Raw genomic sequence first — 22744 nt, 5'->3', positions numbered from 1 at the left:
TGACCTGCATATTTTGGACGGTTTAAAACTTATCAAAAGTCTTTATTAAAAAAAAGAGAAAAGAAACATAATTGTAGTAAAGCATCTGTGTTCATGATATTGGATAGTTTTTCCAATATATATATATATATATATATATATATATATATATATATATATATATATATATATATATATATATATATATATATATATATATATATAATGATTAAGTAAAGGTATGGCGCTTGCATTTATTTCACTAACATGGCTTTTTTTTTTTTTTTTGACTTCGTCCAAATGTTATTGAATAAGGCTAACATCTTAAATAAAATATTTTAGTCAAAATTGATACTGATATTGAAAAAAACAGATATTTCTTGGCCAAAAAAAAAAAAATGTTTGTTTGCATATTATGTAAGGAAAAAAAAAATGTTGATATGTCAGGTCAATTTTCATGAAATTGCCCTTTAAAAGATTTTTTTTCTTCGTTAAGTAAAGCTTGTTTCATTTTTTTCAGTTAAATAGAACAACAGATACAAACATTTCTATTTAAGCAAAAAGTCCTAGGCTCAACTCAATTCAAGCCCAGAGCTAAAGAGGAAAATAGAGACCATGAACTTGAAAGCGACTTTTCAAACGTACAAAACTGCCATTTTGCAACGCTCATTAGCCCTTCAGCACCTTAAGCTGTGCAAGTTAGTCGGAAAAGTCGGCCTATCATTTTCAAGGGGTTTTAATTTCACGAAACATTTTTGTAAGTATTGTCATTTTCTACGATCTTAAGGTCCCTATAGTGGAGGAGCCGACGCAGCCGCCATTTTGGAGCAAACGTGATCAAGTGCTTCATAACGATAGCATTGCTGCTGTTGTTTACATTTCTTTAGCTTGTGTTAAATTGAGTCAAATGAATGGTTGTTCGCTGTTAATTGTGCAAACAGCTCCACACTTGCTTCACTGGTCAGCTGTTACATTCGTTATTCTTACACTTTAAAAACTGCAGATTTTACGACAAAATGCTGTGATCCGACTATGCCTTCTGCCGAAAACAGCGAAATGGAATCGTCGGATACCACGTGACAAAGACGAAGTCAAGTGCTTTCTCGTGAAAAACGGACAATGTACTTGATTTTCAGAGGAATCTGATTGAAATCCGGAAAATCCTGGAACGTTGCCCGAAAATGATGTGTGGCGTTTTGATTATTTTCGACAGTGTGTGCCCCTTTCATAGTTTTCATCGTTTTTTAACGTATTACACAAAACGAATGCTCCTAATTTCTTATTTTATCTGTAATTTTTTTTTCAGCAATCTACTCTTTCTGAGATAAGTAGCAAAGCCATAGATCATATAGGGGTGAGTCAATATTTTATTATTTTCCTAAGTTAAGGCTTCAAAAATATGATTTTTTATTATTAGAAATTTAGTAGTTTAAAATTTTTGAATTTAAGATAGCTTTTTTGTATGTGCGGAAATAAATTTAAAAAAAATATAATTAGAAAAGAAAATGTTATTCAATGCTTTGAGTTATTCAACGAAGGTCTGGTCTATCTTCAACTGGTTGAACGTCTGCAACAATAAAACTTTCCCCAATAATTCAGATCAAGTCCGAAATAAAAATACATTTTAGGTATAAGTAGTGCAATGCATTTAATGGTGTAACAATATTGGAACTGTCTAGAATTTTCACTTTTATTTTTTAAGACGAACTCTCATACCTGTCCTTTTTGCTACATGGCACCCCCTAAAATGAAACAGAGATTCAGAGCCCGCATTCAAACGGTTAATCACTTGATTTAGATGTCACGTTTTCAAATTAAAAAAAAAAATCATAATCACATATGCGACCGTAAAGCATTGTACTTTGGTAAATTATGTCACAAAGGACCACCAGCTGACAATAACTTAGTATTGATATAAAGGGCATCTACTTTTGTGCTTTACACAGCTGTCGTGCGAAGGTTTTTTTTTTTTTTGCTTTTCTTTATTTGATTTAATTTTTTATTTTCTGCATTTTTTTTCATTTATTGTACTTCAGTTTTTTTGTACAAGAGTGCTAATTTAATTTCTACAAGAAATAAAACGCAGAAACCAATGCCAAATTCCAACATTTCCTGCTGTCAGAATGGAATCCAATACGCGATTCTTCAAATATTTCTTTAAACTAATTTTTGCAGGTACTGTTCTTGAGCTTTCCACAGAAGTATGCTAAATGGGTCGGTAAAATTACAGGATGTCCTGAAATAGAAATGACTGTTTTCAAAAATTATTTTAAATTAAAAAAAAACAACCTACAAAAAATACACCGGAACTGAAAAGCAAAAAATAACTGATTACACTTACATTCTATTTCCTACCCAAACATAGAAATGAAATTTATTTTACAATTCCAGTACAAAAATCAACTTTTAAAAGTTCCAGTGCAGCTTTAAACTTTCTTGAAATGTCGACACAGTTTTTGAGAAAACACAGGAGATTTATTTTCACTATGTACAAGAAAGATCGTTAACAACTGTTAAATTCACCATAGCAATTAGGCAAATATCAATTAACACCGTAGACTCAAAGATGGCACACGTATTTACATCCAAATACGTAAAACAACACAGCGAAATGCATCGCAATAAACAGAGTTAATACACTCTCAGTACAACCACGCTCAGCCGAGACCGACGCCCGCTGTCGGCCGTGGCTATTTATAAATCTCGAAAGAGACCTCTCAAATATTTCACAAGATTCCCAAAGTTTCCTTGTATTTTCTTTTTATTCATTCACAAAACTTATCAATGAAAAATAGGGGACCGTATACTTCAGTCGAATGTACGGGGTCTGTGTATTCATTACAAGAAACTATTTACATGTTACGTTATTACAATAATTTTAGATGAAAGGTAATTTAATAAACGCCAAATTTAGCGAGATTACGACAAATTATTCACAAAAATAATTACTATTTACAGAATTTGTAACATTGAACCCTTCCTAAGGACTGCACGTTGAGAGCAGTACAACCCCCAGAAAGAATGTCAAACTTCTATCACAAGTTCACAAATACACACATTAAATAATAACCAATAATACACAGAAAACACAATAATAACAAAAAATATTACGAAACATTAAAAGCAAAAATTATCTACAACTTTTATGTTATAAACCATTGTGTTTAACGTAATACTTATGAACTATGGTCCTAGTAAGGGCTAACCGATCATAATGTACAACCCTAGGTTTTGCAATAGGTGATTTTTGGATCCTCACTAAGTCGTCATTCGGTCGGTTAAGGACGTTATGGGGTCCATCCCAATGCGACTGCAATTCGGGGGAAAGACCTTTCCGTCGGATGGGATTCCATAACCAAACTTTGTCACCTTCGTTGAATTCATGTCCAGTTGACCTTGCGTCGTATCGGGTCTTCATCTTCTCCGCCGCGATGTTGATTCGCTCTCGTGCGAAGTAATGAATATCTTCCAACCGGGCCTGGTGATCTTGGATGTATTCCTCAGGCGATGAAGGTGCATCCGGAAGACGACCAAATACGAGGTCACAAGGTAGCCGAAGCTCTCGTCTAAAGTACATCAGAGATGGGGCATATCCGGTAGTCTCTTGGACAGCACTGCGGTAGGCCAGCAGGGATATAGGCAGCTTCTTGTCCCAGTCCTGTTGATTTCTGGAGACCATAAGCGAGAGATTATTCTGGATTGTGCGGTTAAATCTCTCCACAATGCCGTCCGATTGTGGATGTAGTGGTGTTGTCCTATATTTCTCCATTCCGAGAATTTGACATAGGCCCTTAAACACAGGTGAGATGAAATTCCTCCCTTGATCGGAATGAATCAGCAAAAGTGTTCCATATCTCATGATCCAATGCTGGACTAGAGTCTCTGCTACGGTGGTAGCTTCTTGATCTGGAATGGGATATGCTTCGGGCCATTTGGAGAAATAATCAATGGAAACAAGGATGTATTTGTTCCCGTCAGCAGTTCTTGGTAGAGGACCCAGGATGTCGATCCCGATTCGTTCGAAAGGAGCTCCAACTTTGTACAGATGTAGTTTCCCTCTGCTTCTTTTCTTCGGTCCTTTACAGGCAGCAGCTCCACTTCATGCTTCGCCTTGCTCCAGAAGAAGCGCTCTAGAACTTTATTGAGGGTTTTCAGGACACCAAAATGTCCTCCAGTCGCACTACTATGTAGTTCCTTCAGAACATCTGAAATCCTTCATCGGGGAAGTAGTAACTGCCACCTATTTTTTTTGCCGTCATCAGATTCCCATTTTCGGTACAATACCCTATTCCGTAAATTGAGTGAGTTCCATATAGCCCAGTATCTTTTTGTTGTAGGACTGAAGATGGAAACGTCCTGCCAGCTAGGTCGCCGACTGTCACATTCGATAAACTCCAAAACTGGTTTATGTCTGGGTTTTCAAGTTGATCTTTTCGAACTTGGTTGCCACTCCATGGATCAGATTCTGATGATGCTGAATTCATTGTCACCTGATAGGAAGTAGGGCTAGTCGTTCCATACTGTTTCTCGATTCGAGAACAATAATGGCAGTTCTCAGGACAGGGTCTCCTTGATAAAGCGTCTGCATTACCGTGAGACAACCCTTTTCGGTGCCTGTTTTCCATGTGATATTTCTGGAGCCGCTGTATCCACCTGGCTATCTAGCCTTCCGGATTTTTGAAGTTCAAAAGCAAAGTTAACGAGGCATGATATGCCCGAAGCAGAAATTTCCGGCCGTAGAGATAATGATGGAAGTGTTCTACAGCTTTCACAATGGCCAGTAGCTCCTTTCTGGTGACGCAGTAATTTCGCCCCGACTTTGATAAGCATTTGCTCTAGTAAGCGATGACGTGTTCATTGCCGGGAATTTCTTGGGATAAAACAGCTCCGATGACCTCGGGGCTCGCATCAGTGTCGAGGATGAAGGATTTTCCAGGCTGCGGATAGTCGAGGATAGGCGTTGATGTTAAAGCTTCCTTTAGTCGTAGAAATGCATTTACGCATGCTTTGGACCATTCAAACTTTTGCTTGTTCTCCGTCAGCTTATGCAATGGTCGTGTAATGTTGGAAAAAACCCTTCACAGTTTCCTGTAGTACGTTCAGAACCCCAGGAAACTTCGCAGCTGATGGACGTTTTCGGGACGACTCCAACACTTGACTGCAGATATCTTTTCTGGATCGGTTTGTACACCCTCAGAAGAGATGATGTGACCAAGGTAGTTCACTTCTCGGCGGAACAAAATACATTTGAACGGGCTTAACTTCAGATTGGCTTCCTTAAGCTTTTGCAGCACTTTTTAAGATTAGCCAGATGTACTTCGAAGCTCGTCCCACGATGATGATATCGTCTAATTAGATCAGAAAGGATTCGTAGGAGAGTCTTCTTAACACTGTCTCCATAAGACGCTCGAACGTAGCTGGTGCACTGCAGAGGCCAAAGGGCATCACTTTAAACTGCCATAGGCCTTGTCCAGTTGTAAACGTCGTCTTCTCTCGGTCGTCAGGGTGTATCTCAACCGGCCAGTAGCCGCTCTTCAAGTACAGGGTCGAAAACCACTTATGTCCGGAAAGTGTGCCCAAGGTGTCGTCTATCCGTGGAAGAAGGTAACTGTCTTTCTTGGTCATTTCATTCAGCCGTCAGTACTTAACACAAAATCAGGTAGAACCATCTTTCTTTCGCACCAAGTCTATGGGAGAGGCCCAACGACTGGATCAGGTTCGATGACGTCATTTTCCTTCATCTCTTTCAGGAGGGTCTCAACCTCTTCCTTCTTGGCGAACGGTACTCGTCTTGAATGCTGCTTAATATGTGGATGTTCTCCAGTGTAGATCCTATGTTGCGTTAAATTCGTACGGTCAACATCCTCCGATGTAGACGAAAACAGATACTTGAAGTCGTCCACTAATTGTTCCGCAGCAGTTCTTTGATCTTTCGATAAGGGCGCACTCCCAATTAACTTCGATGTCAAGGACTTAGGAGACACAGTCTCGGGGGAATTGATTCTTCTAATGATGCAGTTTACTGGAGTACAAGTTGCCAACACTTCACCTTTTCGGATATTCCTTGACCTTTTTCTCACGTTGGTGACTCTCACAATAATTGCATCCTTAGAAAGGTCCACAAGCGTAAATGCTACCAGCATTTCTTTTAGGGTATTGCTGAGGTTAGGGTATTCAATGAGGTCAAATCTAAAGCTATTGTTTTCTTCAATGGAACCACGTATCAATGATTCTGTTCTAGAGGATATGGTGAATTCCTTTTGTTCTATTATTTGATGAGCGGATTTTACGTCATTTTCCTTCTTGAAGATGGCTTCGTCTTCTCTCATCGAGTGCAGTTCATAAGTCTTGAAGTCAAGGGTGAAGTCGTATTTCTTTAAAAAGTCCAATCCGAGAATGAAGGGTTCCGTGATATCAGCAACGAATGCCATTTGATGGAAGGCGGCATTCCCAAACACTATTGCCAAGTCCACTTTACCTTCAATCTCAATTTTGTCACCTGTCACAGTCTGGAGACTTACGCTTGGCGATGTCCACAGCAGTTTCAATCCAAATTCACGAGCCACATCTGTCCTATTGATTGTCACATTGGCTCCAGTGTCGATAATCAGTTTGCGAAGATTCCCATTTACATAGGCGTAAATGAAAAGTTCATCACTGCCACTACTAGTAGAGGAAATCTGCAGAGCTCTGGTGGTGGTGATTTATTTCCCTTGCGTAGCTTAGCGGGCCGGACAACTCCTTCGCAGGTGCCCTTCACTACGGCATTTCCAGCACTTCTGCTCTTGTTTGTTTTTGGCTGTTATGCTGTTCAGATGTTTTGCCAAGTCACAGAGTTGTCTCTCAAGTTCAGCGAGATGGGACGACCTGGAATAAGACTCATCAGTTTCCAGAGTCCGGATGAGATGGGGATCCACACGGGTTGCTTCTTGGGCGGCCTCGTATCTCATCGCATACACAAAAAAAGATTTCAGTTCGTTTACATCCGACATCCGGAGGACTTTCTGGATTTCAGTATCCCGAATTCTAGCAATGAAGTAGTTAAGTACCAGGTTGTCTTGAACATCTGCAGGACAGTCGCAAAAAGCAAGATGAGACAGTTTCTCGGCGTCCGCCGCTAGCTGTTGCAGGGTTTTCCCGGTTTTCTGGAAACTGGACTTCAACTGGAGTCGGCTGAAATCTTTCTGGCACTTCTCACCGAAGCGAAGCTCCAACGCAGATGTGAGGGCGGCGAAATCCAGGCGCTGGCTGTCCGGAAGGGTCTGAAGAATGTCCGCTGCGTCAGCTCTCAAGGATGCTGCAAGATGGCAGGCTTTGGTAACCGAGTTCCATCCATTTGTTTCGGAAACTATCAGAAACTGGGTTTTATACACTTGCCAAGAAGACTTGCCGTCAAATGTGGCGAGCTTAATTGAAGGTCGTGTAGATGAATGAACAAAGTCAGCAGAACCGCTTCCAATCATTGCCGATTTCCTTTCTAGGTCTTTAATTTTCTCCTCCACGTGATGATGGAAACCGTATTGGCAATACGGTTTCCTACGGAATCGAATCTTTCGTCAAGTTTTACTTCGATTTTGTTTTCTACTGCGATAAATCGGCCTTTAACATCCTCAAATTTTTATTCAATAGCATCAATTCGATGCTCTATGTCATTAAATTTATTTTCCATCACAGTCTTTACCGAAGTAAAGTCGTTTTTAATTTCTTCTTGGTCAGAAGCTAAGTCATTTTTCAGCACCGTTAAATCACTTTTTAATTGTTCTTGATTAGCAGTCAATTCATTTTTCAGTTGTTCTTGAGTTGCCGTAAAACTTGCAGTCAAATCACTTTTTAATTGATCTTGATTTCTCGTAAAACTTGCAGTCAAATCACTTTTTAATTGGTCTTGATTAGCCGCCATATCACTCTTCACAGAGTTGATTGCGTCAAGAAGTTGTTTTAATTGTTCATCCATTGCGCGAGTAATCACCATAAAAATAAAGTTCAAATTCAAAAAGTCTTTACGAAAAAAAAGTTACTCCAAGAAAGTCCTGAAGAAGTCCCACGTTGGGCGCCAAATGATAAAGGTTTCGGTGGAGCTTCAAACTTTCTTGAAATGACGATACAGTTCTTGAGAAAACACAGGACATTTATTTATACTGTACAAGAAATATCATTGACAACTGCTAAATTCATCATAGCAATTAGGCAAATATCAATTAACACCGTAGACTCAACGATGGCACACGTTTTTACATCCAAATACGTAAAACAACATAGCGAGATGCATCGCAATAAACAGAGCTGATGCACTCTCAGTACAACCTCGTTCAGCCGAGTCTGACGCCCGCCGTCGGCCGTGGCTATTTATAAATCTCGAAAGAGACCTCTCAAGTATTCCACAAGATTCCCGAAGTTTCCTTCTATTTTTTCTTTTTATTCATTCACAACCCCCCCCCCCCCCTGAAAAATAGGGAGACCGTATACTTCAGTCGAATGTACGTGGACTGTGTATTAGGGTGGAACGAAAATGACCTTAAATTTTTTTGGTTTGCCGTAGGGGGGAAAAGTTGTCATTTAAGTTTAAAAAGAAGCAGAAGAAATTTCATTGCTTTACTACAACATCTTTAGGTGCCGCAACGAGCTTAAAGTTTGATAATTACCGAAATTTCCATTTAACAATGAAATTCCTTTTCATGCTTTCCTACTGTATGTAACGGTACAAAATATGGCAGTGAATACATTTTTTAAGCATTACATTAGGAAAAAAAAGTACTAATTAAAAAATACAGTTTAAAAAAAATCATAATCTTTACTAATAATAAAGCTGAAAGTCTGTCTGGAGATCTAGATCTCTTTCTGGATCTCTGTGACGCGCATAGCGCCTAGATCGTTCTGCCGATTTCCATGAAATTTGGCAAAGTTAGTTTGTAGCACGGAGGTTGTGCACCTCAAAGCGATTTTTCGAAAATTCGATTTTGTTCTTTTTCTATTCCAATTTTAATCTCATTTACCCGAGCAAAATTATAAGACGGGAGAGTAAATTACCAACTTTTTATAACGTAGAACCGTACCATGGGCAAGCCAATTGGCGAGAAATTCTTCTTACATTATTTGTAAATATACAAGGAAACCAAATGACCTTTTAATTTTTCTACAACGGGCAAAGCCGTGCGGGTATCACTAGTATACTATGAAATACATTAACAATTCCATTTTTACCATTCAAAGTATTCTTAATGATTGTAAATAAATGGTTGAACCTGTATGATGTTTGTGTCTACTTCTTTGACACATTAAAGTGTTTTTTTTTTCTGTACCAAATAACTCTTTCTTCCAAATAACTCTTTTTTTTTATTAGACACAAAAAGAAACTCCCTATGCACCACATAGTATCACATAGGGCCCGAAGGTAAGAGGCACAACAGTACAAAATACACAAAATAAAATGAGTACAACATACAAACAATTAACGAATAGAGAAGAAAAAAAAACACACACACACATGCAAAAAGGTCAAACAACTGAATAAATAAAACGTTTAAAAAGAGAAAAAGTCTCGACACTCTGAACCAGAGCAGAAGGAACAGGAGGCCAAGAAACGGACAACTTCCTCAGCTCCCGCATAAGAATTTCTCTCTGGGGGTTAAAACGATTGCAACGAAACAACAAGTGTTTTGGATTTTCAATATCCTGTCCACAATCACACACGTTACTAGTAGAAATATTAAATCTATACAAGTACTCTTTGAAATTACCATGCCCAGTAAGAAACTGAGTGACAAAAAAATCAGTTTTGAAATGTTGCCGTTTCAATCTAAAGAAAATAGTGGGAAGGAAGCTCTTGGTCCATTTTCCCTTATTTGAAGACATATACTCTGAATTCCAATCCTTAGCAGCTTTCTTAGAGTAGAACAGTTTCCAGAATGAGGGAGGATTAGATACATCTAAGGAAAAAGGTAAACGAGTAGCCTCTTTTGCTAAAACATCAGCTCTTTCATTTCCTCGAATTCCTGAGTGGCCTCGCACATGGGTAAAATCGACACAAATATCGTGTGAATTAATATTGCTTATAATGCTTTGAACTTCCACAATGAGCTTTTCAAAACTTCTGACATTCAAAAGAGAAAAAAGAGAGGAAAGAGAGTCACTGCAAATCAGTACTTTAGCTCCAAGAAAATTCGAGACGTGTTTCACTGCGAGATTTAAGCACAAGAGCTCGGCTTGGAAAACGGAACAGTTGTCACTGATACGGAACTGATGAATGGAGAACTCAATCTCATGCTGATACAAAACAAATGCTAGTCCGACTCTCTCATTGATCTTACTGCCGTCTGTGAAGCAAACAAAATCATAGTTGTTCAAATTAGTGGCATTGAAATCCAAATAACTCTTGAGTCAATTTTTCGTCTCCTGCGACTGAATATCATGCTTTTTAAGAGCCGCTTACGGGTTACAAGTTTCACTTTGAGGGATTCACTAGACAAATGTTTTACCAAGGGGGGTTCGGTAAACTTCTTAACCCTGCCTCTACTTTGTGTTCTTGCATTCAACACACGTCGTAATCCAAGTTCTCTTTCATTTCTACGCTCTTTGCATAACATAGCCAAATGGAGATTTTCTGTTGCATCAAAATACCCATTTCTTTATGTAACCCGGTCTATAATGTTCTTAAAATCATGATAGAGATATCGTGAATGTAAGATACGTTCAAATAAATGTTTAGAGCCGTAAGTACGAGAAGGTTTTAACTTGATGTTAAACCACACAAGAGCATACGCATTGCGCACTTGATCCGTACAAGAAATGGATCCTTTCTTGAAAATGTATAAATGAATAATGATTACTATTAATATATTTCAGTATTATTATTTGTTTTAAACAATTTTAGCGAAATGCCACGCCCATATAAAGAAAACTATACTTTACTACACTTTAACAATGTACTGAGTCATAGTCTTGAGATTTTCAGTCGTATTTTTATTTGCCACGTATAATCGAAATATACGGTTTGCAAATGCAAGTCATCTGGAGTAGGGAAGTTTTCCCAGGTTCCTTGAAGATAAATCTAGTGAGCAAGTCCAACTTGATATAGTGAAACACATATTTGTGATCGGTATTTATGTCCTGTATGTTCTAAAAAGAAGGTTATTTTCAATGGGTAAGGAGGTAACCACAGGAAGATTAGAACAGGTTTCCAGCTGTTGACTTAGCATGTCTTTAAATTCGTTTGATTCTTTTGTTTTACCGTCTAAGAATCCATTAGGCTTCTATTCCTGTTGTCTCAAAGAAGCTCTTGACCAAATGTAATCTATTCTGGAAATTAAAAAGTCATATATATTTCACTTACAGAAAGATCTCTTCCAGCTGCACTTTTTAGGCCCTATCTAATAAAACAGTAGCATTTCATTACATCTTCGTAAGTGGGTAGTAAAACTTCATTGAAATCGCTAAATATTCCAAAAATACGACATTCTGACATTTGTCTCGTCTGCACTTGTTTAGACTGAGCCATTGCGAATTACAACAATGCAGTATTTTACTAACTAACGAAATTTTACGCGACTCACTAACTCAACTCGACAAAGAAATTGACACCTGATCTGAGCTTGGATCCACTCACACAAATCACTGCTGACCAACCCCGCCCCGCTTAAGCATCCATTGCTGCAATGACTCAAGTTCCCAGATGCCAGTGCATTCGGCAAAAAGTGCGTTTTTGCGAAACTTACTTTGCTCTTGCGGCACCTCAAGACATAATCCAAACAAAAAAAAAAAAGTTATTATGTGACCTGTTGAGCATAAAAATTGCTTTTCGATAGCATTTGAAGCATAAAGATAAATTTCAAAAAAAAATTAAAAAAATTTAAAATGTAGCAAAAATTGCAATTTTGCAAAACTTTATGCTCTTTGCGGCACCTCAAGACGTGCTTCAATATTTTTCATATTTTTTTTTACAGCTTGTTTGCATAAAAAAGCAACTTTTCCGCACTACGGCAAATTGAAAATCAAAAACTTTTCTTTTCGTTCCACCCTACTGTGTATTCATTACAAGAAACTATTTACAGGTTATGTTATTACAATAATTTTAGATGAAAGATAATTTAATAAACGCTAAATTTAGCTAGATTACGACAAATTAATGACAAAAATAATTATTATTTACAGAATTTGTAACACAACTAAACTAAACACCAAATTATAAAATAAAAAATGATTTAAATTACTATACGATGAATTATTTTAAATACCTAACTAATTATGTACGATCTCTTACTTTTAATAACCTTTTGAAGTCGGGGCCTCCTATAAACAACTACATATTTTAGTTTTAAATTTATTTAAATTTATTTATTTTATATTAGTATTAAAGACTAACTATGCGCGAAATTAGTCTTTAAAACTAAACCTACTCAGTTACGTTAGGTAGTAGTTTATAGGAGGCCCCGACTTTAAAAGGTTATTAAATGTTAAGAGATCGTATATAATTAGTTAGGTATTTAAAATAATTCATCGTATAGTAATTTAATTCAGTGTTTATTTTCTAATTCGGTGTTCAATTTAGTTGATTTTTGTGTTGGAATTGAAATATAAATTTCATTTCTATGTTTGGGTAGGAATCAAAATGTATAAGTGTAAACAGTTTTTTTTTTTGATGTTTAGTTCCGGGGTATTTTTTTGAAGGCGGTTTTTTTTTATTTAAAAGTATTTCTCGGAGACTTCCGATGACTGTGAAGAAAGGCTTTTTCAAATGCGTAACTATGTACAAAAAAAAAAAAAACTGTCTTCATCATTAGTTCAACTTAAAAAAAAAAAAAAACGAAATCGCTTTAAGTTTAAATTTGTAAAATTGTAAATTTTAGAATTGTAATATTGTAAATTGTAATTTATTTTTCGTACGTGTCATGTAACTCGTGATAAAAGTCGCACGTTTCTTCACATGGCCCCACTATAGATGAAGATTAAAAATTCCACTAGAATGAATTTTATGTTTGCTTCAGAGAATCCTTAATTCAAAATTTTCATTATCATTACTCTTAATAATATATTTTTTTTGTACTTTTTTTAACTATAGGTAAGGAAAGTATATACCTTTGTTTTAAGGCTTTTATTTATCAATGGGTTTTATATTTAATCGTTGTGAGGGAAATTGCATGAAATTTATTGTTTTACCATTAATTTTTCCCTAAAGAACAAATAGGGTAAATCAAACATTTGGAACCTAAGTTAGACCACCACTAAACAACAACAAAAAAAAAGCATAAAAACCGGTTCACTAAAGGAGACGATATACTAAGTTAATAAATTACAAATCGATTTAAATGTGAGTATGATATTTGAAGAGTTCCTTCAATTTCATCAAACCTGAACTTGATTACCATTAGACCACCGAGGAAAATGAACCGTTTCAAACAAAAAAAGAATTTTCCTTATCGGTACAGGCAGGGGCGTGCACAGAAATTTTGGAGCCCATCATAAATGACTTTTCCGGGCCCCTCTCCTTATTGTTTATTTCTATATTTCATCCTTAGTTATAAAAGTATGGGGCCCCCATCAGACTCGGGCCAATAAGTGTCCCTCTCCCCTCCCTGTGCACGCTCCTGGGTACAGGTGTCTTCTAGTATTTATGGAGCATTGTCAAAGAGAAAAAAAATCCGACGAGTTCAGAACCTCCTCCTTTTTTCGAAGCCTGCTAATTAATATAATCCTAATTTCAAATTGAACTGGCTGCATCGTGAAATAGTAAATCTACAATATTGGTCAAACTTCAGAAATCATATACAGTTATAATGCACATTATAAAAGAATATAAATTAAATCCGGGGGGAGGGGTGTTCTATATTCGTCCTCCTCAATAGAACACTAAATATATTTCAAAACTGGAATATTAAATAAAGAACTTTACATTTTAGTGCCTAAATAAAGTTATTTATTAGTAGATAAAATATTTAGGTAATTGATTCAACTATTAAAGTAGCAAAATATATTTAATCTACTGCTTTGCTACGCATTATTAAATACATTAGTAACAATTATAATAAAAAATTTACAGGCGGTGCAGCGTTGCGAAAATTAATCATCCATGTGCCACGAGAATTAACTATCGTTCAAGAGAAAGCCAAAACCTTAGGTATGAAAATACACCGATCACAGCAAAACCACATGACCGTGACGGATGAAATTAAAAGTTTCTTGGATTTCTCCGGGACCCCTTATCAGATCCAGATCAAATTACGATGGGACCATCTGAGAAGTATACCCTTCCAAACAAAAAAAAAAAAAAAAATTCAAATCGGTCCAGTAGTGTTGGAATAATTCGAAAACATTCATAAAAAGTCGCAATACGAAATCATAACCTCCTTTTTTGATGTCAGTTAAAAATTTATAACAGGAAAATGGCTAATGGTAAAAAAGTTCCGACCCCCCCCCCCCCCTTTCGGAATATTTATGTGTCGGGCCGTAAGTTTTTGTCCACCTGACCTGAATTCCAAATTTTAGTTCAAAAATTTTCCAATTGATGGAGCCGCAGACCGTAAGACCGTAAATGAAAGAAAGATTTAAAAAAAAAAAAAAAAAAAAATACCTCATAGTTTTTCGAAAAACGTTTTCTCTTTATCCTCATAACTAAAACAGAGAATATACAGTGGCTCCCAAAAGTGTCTGTACACTTTGAAATTTTTTAGTAAAAGCAAAATAACGCGACACTGAATTGGAATATGAAGCCCAATATTTTTTCACATCATTCCTATGTCATTCTAAATAAAACCCATTGGTTTTTTTTTTTCAAAATATTGACGGATCTTCTTTTTGAAATGGAAAAAAAACCGCAGAGACAGAGAAATAACACACCACAAAAGTCATCGTACACTCAAATATTTTCGAATAAATTCATGATTAAAATTATCATATATCGTTTTATTTATTATTTTTGCATTGTCATTTGGCTTTAATATTTTTTAATATTTTGCTTATTACTTTAAAATGGCTGGTATTTGTAAAAAAACAACAGACACTATTCGAAATTTGAATTTTTACCCCACAGTAGCGGTGAATTGGTTTGAAATGTCACTAAATTAGTTAATTTATTTTATCCCATGAAAACAAGGTAAGAAAAGGTTACCCGGCAAAATTAACAAAGCGGGATCGGAGATTTACAGTTAAAAAATTTATGAAAAGTACACATTTGAGTGCTGTAAAAGTGTCTACAGAATTTTATGAAATATTTCACACCTAATGTTCACCAAAAATTGTTCGCCAAGTTCTCTGATTAGCTGGATTAAATGGGACCTCTTCCCGCAGAAATTTTCTTATTCGTGCGAAAAACAGATAGGGTAAGGTGGGGCATTTGTGACTGAAAAATCCATTGTTGATCTTTGATTATTTTTAACTGGAAAACTAATTACAGCAAAGTATTAAAATAAAAACTGTCAGGTGATGTACTTTATATTTATGTACATAATATGCTATTTGTGGATGCGCGTTTGAATTATAGTTAAAAATGTGTTACTTTTTAAAAAGGATCTAAAAAGGCACATTTGCTCCGGGACTGGGGCATTAATAATTTTTTGAGGGGCATTTGTGATGACTGCCAATTATAGGTACTTATTTTAGTGCTTTATCATACAGGATAATTGTGATGAAAAATTCACATTCTGAACTGCAAGTAGCTACATTCTTAGTTTTAATATGACAATAGGTTCTTGAGAAATTAAATTTTATTATGACTCACACATTAGAACATTTTTCAAAATTAAAAATGATACAGGAAAAAAGATGTTATAACCTACAATTTATAAAGGAAACAGTGCAAAAATGTCATTTTTGAATTTGTTAAGTTGTTTGTACATTAAAGAAATCATAGCATATGTTTTTGAGTCCAACGTGAATGGTCCAATTCCTATAATATTTAGTGGACCAGCAAATATAAATGGCTTATTAATTTCTGAGATATCATCTCTTCTTGGCCCTTGGAAAGTTTGGTTTTCAGCCTTGTGAAGAAACTTAAACATATATCCAGTTCCAGTTTTATTCTCTGAAAAAACTCTCCCAATATAATAACACTTTTCAAAATATACAGCATAATATTTCTCTAACTCGACATGAAACTAAACTTTATTCAATTGTTGTTTGCGTCCATCTAAAGTCCATTCTTTTAAATCACCCAGTAAATTTAGTTGAGTTCCATGAATTTTGCCATCATCTTTATCAACAGAACTATTTTCATTTAGACTCTTTATCTCAGTAAGTTTCAAGTTTCCCTATTGCTTCATATTCTTCTATAGACCAAGAGCTGAGCCCCCAAAACACGATTTATCTCTTTTATGGCGGGTGACAGGTTAAAATAATTAAAAAATTTAATTAAAAAACTTTGGCTCTAATCCCCCCCACACTAATTTTGGGTCAAATGGCTGCGTGGGTGGATGAAAGGTCAAAAAAAAAAAAAGAAAAAAAGAACTATATTAAAGTGATGTGTTAAATGGCTAAAAATTATATAATTACATTAAATTAATAAGACAAAACATGTAGCGAATTTCCCCCCAGCTATGATGGAGCGAACATGGTGCCCCCCAGAGATAAATTATTTAAACTAAAAAAAATTGATGACTTTCGTGGGGGGGGGGAATTTTACAGGGTATTAGTTTCATTATTTTGATTGATAAAAAAAATTCCCCCTCCAGTAACTATGGGTCAATTTGTCAAATTTTATTTTTTGTTCCTCTTTATTTGGTCCAATTCGAGTACTATTCGAACGCATGACCGTTTAAGTTGCAAAAAAAAAAAAAAAAAAAGTTTGAATGTTTATTCGTTAAAAAAACTCGTAGCAATCCCCCCTCCACCTATGGAGCGGGTTGCTACGCGGTGCGCGGGTTTCCAACGTGGTGCCTCCCAGGGGTGAATTATCGATTGATTAAATAAAAAATGAATGATCACTTTCAAGGAGGGAATTTTACAGAGAAAACATTTAATTGTTTTAATCGCAAAACAAAATCTCCCCTCCCCAGCAATTATGAGTCTACTAGCTGCATTGCCCGGCGTTGCACGGTCTACAAAAATGTACGTGTATTCGGCGTTAAAAGCATTTTATACAATTATATAAATTTTTCCGTTTCCATTACATTTCTTATTGTTGTTCCACTCCTATTAGTCAAAGCGTAATGTTGCATAGCCTATAGCCTTCCTCAATAAATGGACTATTCAACACAAAATGGATTTTTCAATTCGAACTCGTAGTCCCTGTAGACCAAGAGCTGAACCCCCCAAACACGGTTTATTTGTTTTATGGCGGGCGGCCGGTTAAAATAATAATAAAATGTAATTAAAAATTTTGTCTCTAATCCCTCCTACCCGTCCACTATTTTTGGGTCACACGCTGCGTGGGTGGATGAGAGGTCAAAATAAAAGAAAAACATTAACATAAGTGAAATGGCAAAAAAATATACAATAACATTAAATTAATAAAAAAAAAACACGTAGCAAATCCCCCCCCCCTCCAGCTATGTTGGGGCGAATGTGGGAGTCCCCCTCCCCAGAAGTGAATATCGATTATTAAAATTTAAAAAAAAAAATGATCACTTTCATGAGGTGGGGGATGGGGAACTTTGCAGGGTATTTGTTTCATTATTTTAATTGCCAAAAAAAATCTCCCCCTCCCCCCAGTAACTATGGGTCAATTTGTCAAAAAAAAAATTGTTTCTCTTTATTTGGTCTGAGTCAAATACTATTCGAACGTTATCATGACCGCTTGAATTGTTAAAAAAAAATGAAATTATTTATTCGGTAAAAAAAAAAAAAAAAAAAAAACGTAGAAAATCTCCCCCCCCCCCCAGCGATGTTGGGCCGAAAGTGTTGCCCCCTGGTGTGAATTATCGATCGATTAAATAAAAAAAACTGATTACAGTCGAGTCCCGATTTACGCTAGGGATGCGTTCCAAGACACCTCGCGTAAGTCGGAATTTTGCGTTATGGCACAAGGTATGTTTAGTAATTTTTTTATAAGCATACCCAATTGTTTCAAACGTTTCTAAAAACCCTTCATATTGTTTCAAACCATTTATTATCTATATATTGCAATATTTTTTACAAAGAACATAAAATTCTGTAATTTAGCACAAAATCAATGATTAATGGGGCAGAGAAACTTAAAATAAAGCAGTATGGTACTTAAAGTATGTACACTACAGCATTATTATAGCACTTAACAGTATAGATATAGTAAAAAATTATAATTTAAAAAATGAAGAAGGTTTATGCAGCGCGATCATAATGTTATCAGAATGTATTTTATCAACGTTCATATATAAAATGAAAAAAAAAAAAGTTAAGAATCGGAACGGTTATTTGTATAAACTAAAGCAAAGTGTTGTTTAGACTAATACAGTGTGTGAACTTCCGCTTTCAGTGATGCTAAAGGGATGAAATTCCATTCACAAAACCAATATTTAGTGTCAACGAAGCCCATTTTAACTCTCCGCCTCATTTTTCCGAAAAATTTCATGTTGCAGGCGAATAATTTGTGTCCGCACTAAAAAATTCATTACTCATGGAAAAACTCGCGTTATAGCCATTTCGCGTAAGTCGGATCGCGTTGTAGCGGGATCCGACTGCACTTTCATGGGGGGGGGGGGATTTTCTCAGAGTTTACATTCGATTGTAGCAGAACCCCCCCCCCCCCAAATATTATGAGTCTTTTTGCCAAAAGAAATTTAATTTAAATTAGAAATTTTGAAATATTTTTCAAAATAAAAGGAAGCAGTTTAGCGTCCGTACATCTACTTCTACCATTGTGTGCTCAGTATGAAAAGAAGGAAGGGGAAAGGTAGATAGATGCCTGTAATGATTTCTTCTTGCTGTTTCGAGGGCAGTTTCGACAGTGATCAACTTTAGCCAACACAGTGAAGTCGTTATAGCTGTTTTTTTCTCTCGCAGCACTCTGTACCGCATCCTCTAACTGAAAACGTAAAAAACTCCTTTTTTTCAAAAATATATTTTGATATCCTTACATTATGAGTGTTTAAAGGTTAATTTTAAGTGTAGCCAGCCATCAGATGAAAGATTGAATGTTTTGACAGAAACATTATTTGAAGGAAAAATGAAAGTTTCAAAGATTCGAAAACATTGAAAACTGTAATTCCGTGATTTAGATTTTTCCGAGTTCTTAACAGATGCAGATTTATGTCATCGAGAATGCAGGAACATTTTTATAAAACCAGATAGACACTATCACAACCAATACGCTGAAGGTAAATAAATCTATTTCAATTACCAAATTATTATTTTAAAAATTCATTTTACGCATCGGATTAACTAAAATCACTTTTGCTTGTGAAATAAACTCATAGTTACTGGGGGTAGGGGGAGATTTTTTTTTTTTTTTGCAGTTAAAACAAATTAATGTATACTCTGTAAAGTTTCCTCACGACAGTTATTTGTTTTTTGTTTAATCAATCGATAGCTCACCCCTGGGGGGCACCACGTTGTAAAACCACGCACCGCGTAGCAACCCCCATATAGATGGGGGTGGGATTTGCTACAAATTTTTTTTAACGAATAAACATTCAAACTTTTTTTTTTTTGCAATTTAAGCGGTCATGCTAAAGTTCGAATAGTACTCGACTCGGACCAAATAAAAAGGAGCAAAAAATTTTTTTTCGATAAAGTAATCCGTAGTTACTGGGGGGGGGGAGATTTTTTTTCCTTTTGCAATTAAATGTATGCTCTGTAAAATTCCCTCCACGAAAGTGATCATTTATTTTTTATTTAATCAATCGATAATTCATCTCTGGGGGGCACCACGTTGTAAAACAGCGCGCCGCGTAGCAACCGGGGGAGGGGGGGTGCTGCGAGTTTTTTTTTTCTTTTTTTTAACGAATAAACATTCAAACTTTGTTTTTTTTTGCAACTTAAACGGTCATGCGTAAGTTCGAATAGTACTCGACTTGGACCAAATAAAGAGGAACAAAAATATTTTTTTTTGACAAATTGACCCATAGTCACTGGGGGGGGGGATTTTTTTTGTCAATCAAAATAATGAAACTAATACCCTGTAAAATTCCCCCCCCCCACGAAAGTGATCAATTTGTTTTTTAGTTTCATAATCGATACTTTATCTCTGGGGGCACCATGTTTGCCCCATCATAGCTGGGGGGGGGGGAATTCGCTACGTGTTTGTTCTTATTAATTTAATGCTATTTTATAATTTTTAGTCATTTAACTCATCACTTTAATATTGTTCTTTTTTTTTTTTTGACCTTTCATCCACCCACGCAGCCATTTGACCAAAAATTAGTGGTGGGGGGGGGATTAGGGCCAAAGTTTTTTAATTAAATTTTTTAATTATTTTAACCGGTCACCCGCCATAAAAGAGATAAATCGCGTTTTGGGGGATCAGCTCTTGCTCTACTAGTTCATCAATAATAAAGTCACTCACAGATATATCACCATCACTGTCCTTGTTTTCAACTATCTTAAGTTCTTCTTCCAAATCTCCGTCTACTACGTCACAATCAGAATCTACTTGATACACTTTAAGCTTTTTTTTCTGTTTACATACATTTAGAGCTTTAAGTTAAGATTCTTTCTTTTTAATTTATCTTACAGCCTCTCTCTCTCTCTTTTCTTTTGTAATCTTTCATTTTCTTTCGCTTTATTTTTCTCTAGCCTTTCCGATTCTTTTGCTTTCTTTTTCTCCAGTTTTTCTTTCTGTAATGTTTTCTTTTTTTTCCTCTTCCGCTATTCGTTGTTGTAAATAAGATTTACTTGTTAATGTTGTTGACAAATCTATTCGAAGACGTTTAGCAGCTGTTAATAAAGGCTGTTGGGTAACAGTTTGAAGTAATATATCTTTAAATGAGCATCTTGTTTCACTTTGGCTAAGTCTTATAAATTTAATAAATAAAAGATAATCCTTTATAATAACAGCAATACATTTGAATCTTACAAACCAAAGATCAAAGTGATGTTTAAAAACATGCTTCAAATCAACACCAACTGGTAGCCATATTGGAATCACTTTTGCCCCACACTTGTCATCACTATTGCCCCCGTCCCATTTTTAAAGGGGCATAAATGATTTCACTTAAAATAGCTGTTATAAGTGTTATAAAATTTATATTATTATAAATTTATAATGTAAAACTTCATTTTAAATAGCGCAGTACAAAAATTATATTTTTAGAACAAAAATTAAAAATTTAGTGAAAACCTGTGTAGATTATCAATAAACCTGAAATCCATGTTCAAAAGTAATGTAATATCAAAACTCCATCCATTAAATGTATACTGTAAATGCATCTAAAATACTTTTGAGTGTTATATAAGACATTTTAAAGTAAAAGACTGAGGTAATTTCATACAGTAAATAATAATATCACAGGAGTAATAAACCCTGGTCACATTTGCCCCAAATCACAATTGCCCCACCTTACCCTAGCTTACGCTTTTGATCCCAAAACCAATGATAAGCAAGATCAAAAAGTTTTGGAATAACGTCTTACTTAAAGATGAAAATAAGTTCAACATTTTTAGTTAAATTTTTGTGTAATTGTAAATAGAAGAAAACACGAGGAACTTAATCCTAAGAACTTAGTTGGATCAGTTAATCAGGACGGTGAAGGTGTTCTTGTGTGAGGGTGCATATCAGCATCAGGACTTGGTAGTTGGAAATATTTTGATGAAATAATGAATCTTGCTGTTTGTTAAAATATTTTAAGCAACAATTTTAAAATATTTCGTTATAGAAAACAACTTTGTTTTTTATTGAGAAAACGATAACACATAGGTTTCAACGTTTGCGTCTAGTGCCTCAAAAATTGTCCTCAATTTTAGAAAATATCCCCTCAATCTCCAGATTTGAACCTAATGTAACATATTTAGAGACATTTGGAGGCTATATTACGAAAATACGGCTTTGAGACGAAAAGCGAGCTAAAAACAGTACACTGTAAAATCGGTTCAGGAAGGTTCCTGGAAAATAATGAGCAGATGATGTGCCCAATTTCTGCCATTAACATATCTTGCAAAAACCTGGAACGTTTTGCGCTAAAAATTCAGTAACCTTCCTGAAATTATCTTGGAAGCCTCCTAAAAAACTCAGAAATATTCCCGATTAAAGACAGTTGTGTCTCAGGGAGTTAAAGGAAAATTTTAGTAGATATAATAGCTTGGCTCCTTTCTAACCTCTAATAGCAATATTGCAACCACGGTCAAACATAAGACAGAATTGCAAGTAAATATCACTAATTTTATTCATTTTCAATTCTTGCAAAGCTTGTCTGTGGACCTATTCGCTCCCTTCGGGAACTTAATCAGTCTGGACGGGACGTAACCGAACTGAAGCCGATACATTTTCTAAATACGCTCAGTTAATCTGTAAACTGGGAGCTAAAAATATTTTTCACTATATAGTGAGAAGTCTGCATTCGTGCAACTTGTAGCAATTCAGGAAACTTTTTGACCATGATACTTGATTTGTCCAGGATCTGGATAAAAACCATTGAAATCAAGAAACGTTAAACGAAAATACTTAGTAACATTTCGAAATTTTTTTACAGCGTAAGACTCGAAGTGTGGTTGAATACTTACTTAGTAATTCTACAAAAACAAAAAGAGGAAAAAACAAAGAAACCTATTCCCAGACGTGTAAAAGCTTTTGTTGATATTGCATGATATTCTGCTAAACAATAACTTAGTAAAAGGTTAGATTATTCAATAATATATAGACATGTTTTAAAGTGTACGAAGATTTTGGTGAGATAAAATTGCTGGCACTTTTTGGTTTTTTAATTAA

General features: G+C 35.5%; 1 protein-coding gene across 1 annotated transcript in view; it reads left to right on the top strand.

Annotated features, from left to right (window-relative positions):
* The window catches only part of LOC129227844 (uncharacterized), a 57970-nt gene that overhangs the window by 15572 nt on the left and 19654 nt on the right, over nt 1-22744 (top strand). Inside the window, exon 4 of the mRNA XM_054862461.1 lies at nt 1286-1333. Coding sequence (XP_054718436.1) covers nt 1286-1333 — 48 coding nt within the window. The remainder of the gene's footprint in view (nt 1-1285; nt 1334-22744) is intronic.

This window comes from Uloborus diversus, chromosome 8 (genome assembly GCF_026930045.1).
Source record: "Uloborus diversus isolate 005 chromosome 8, Udiv.v.3.1, whole genome shotgun sequence".
In the NCBI taxonomy this organism is placed as follows: domain Eukaryota; kingdom Metazoa; phylum Arthropoda; class Arachnida; order Araneae; family Uloboridae; genus Uloborus; species Uloborus diversus.
The sequence above is the reverse complement of the archived record's forward strand: the minus strand, read 5'-3'. Positions and strand labels throughout refer to the sequence as shown.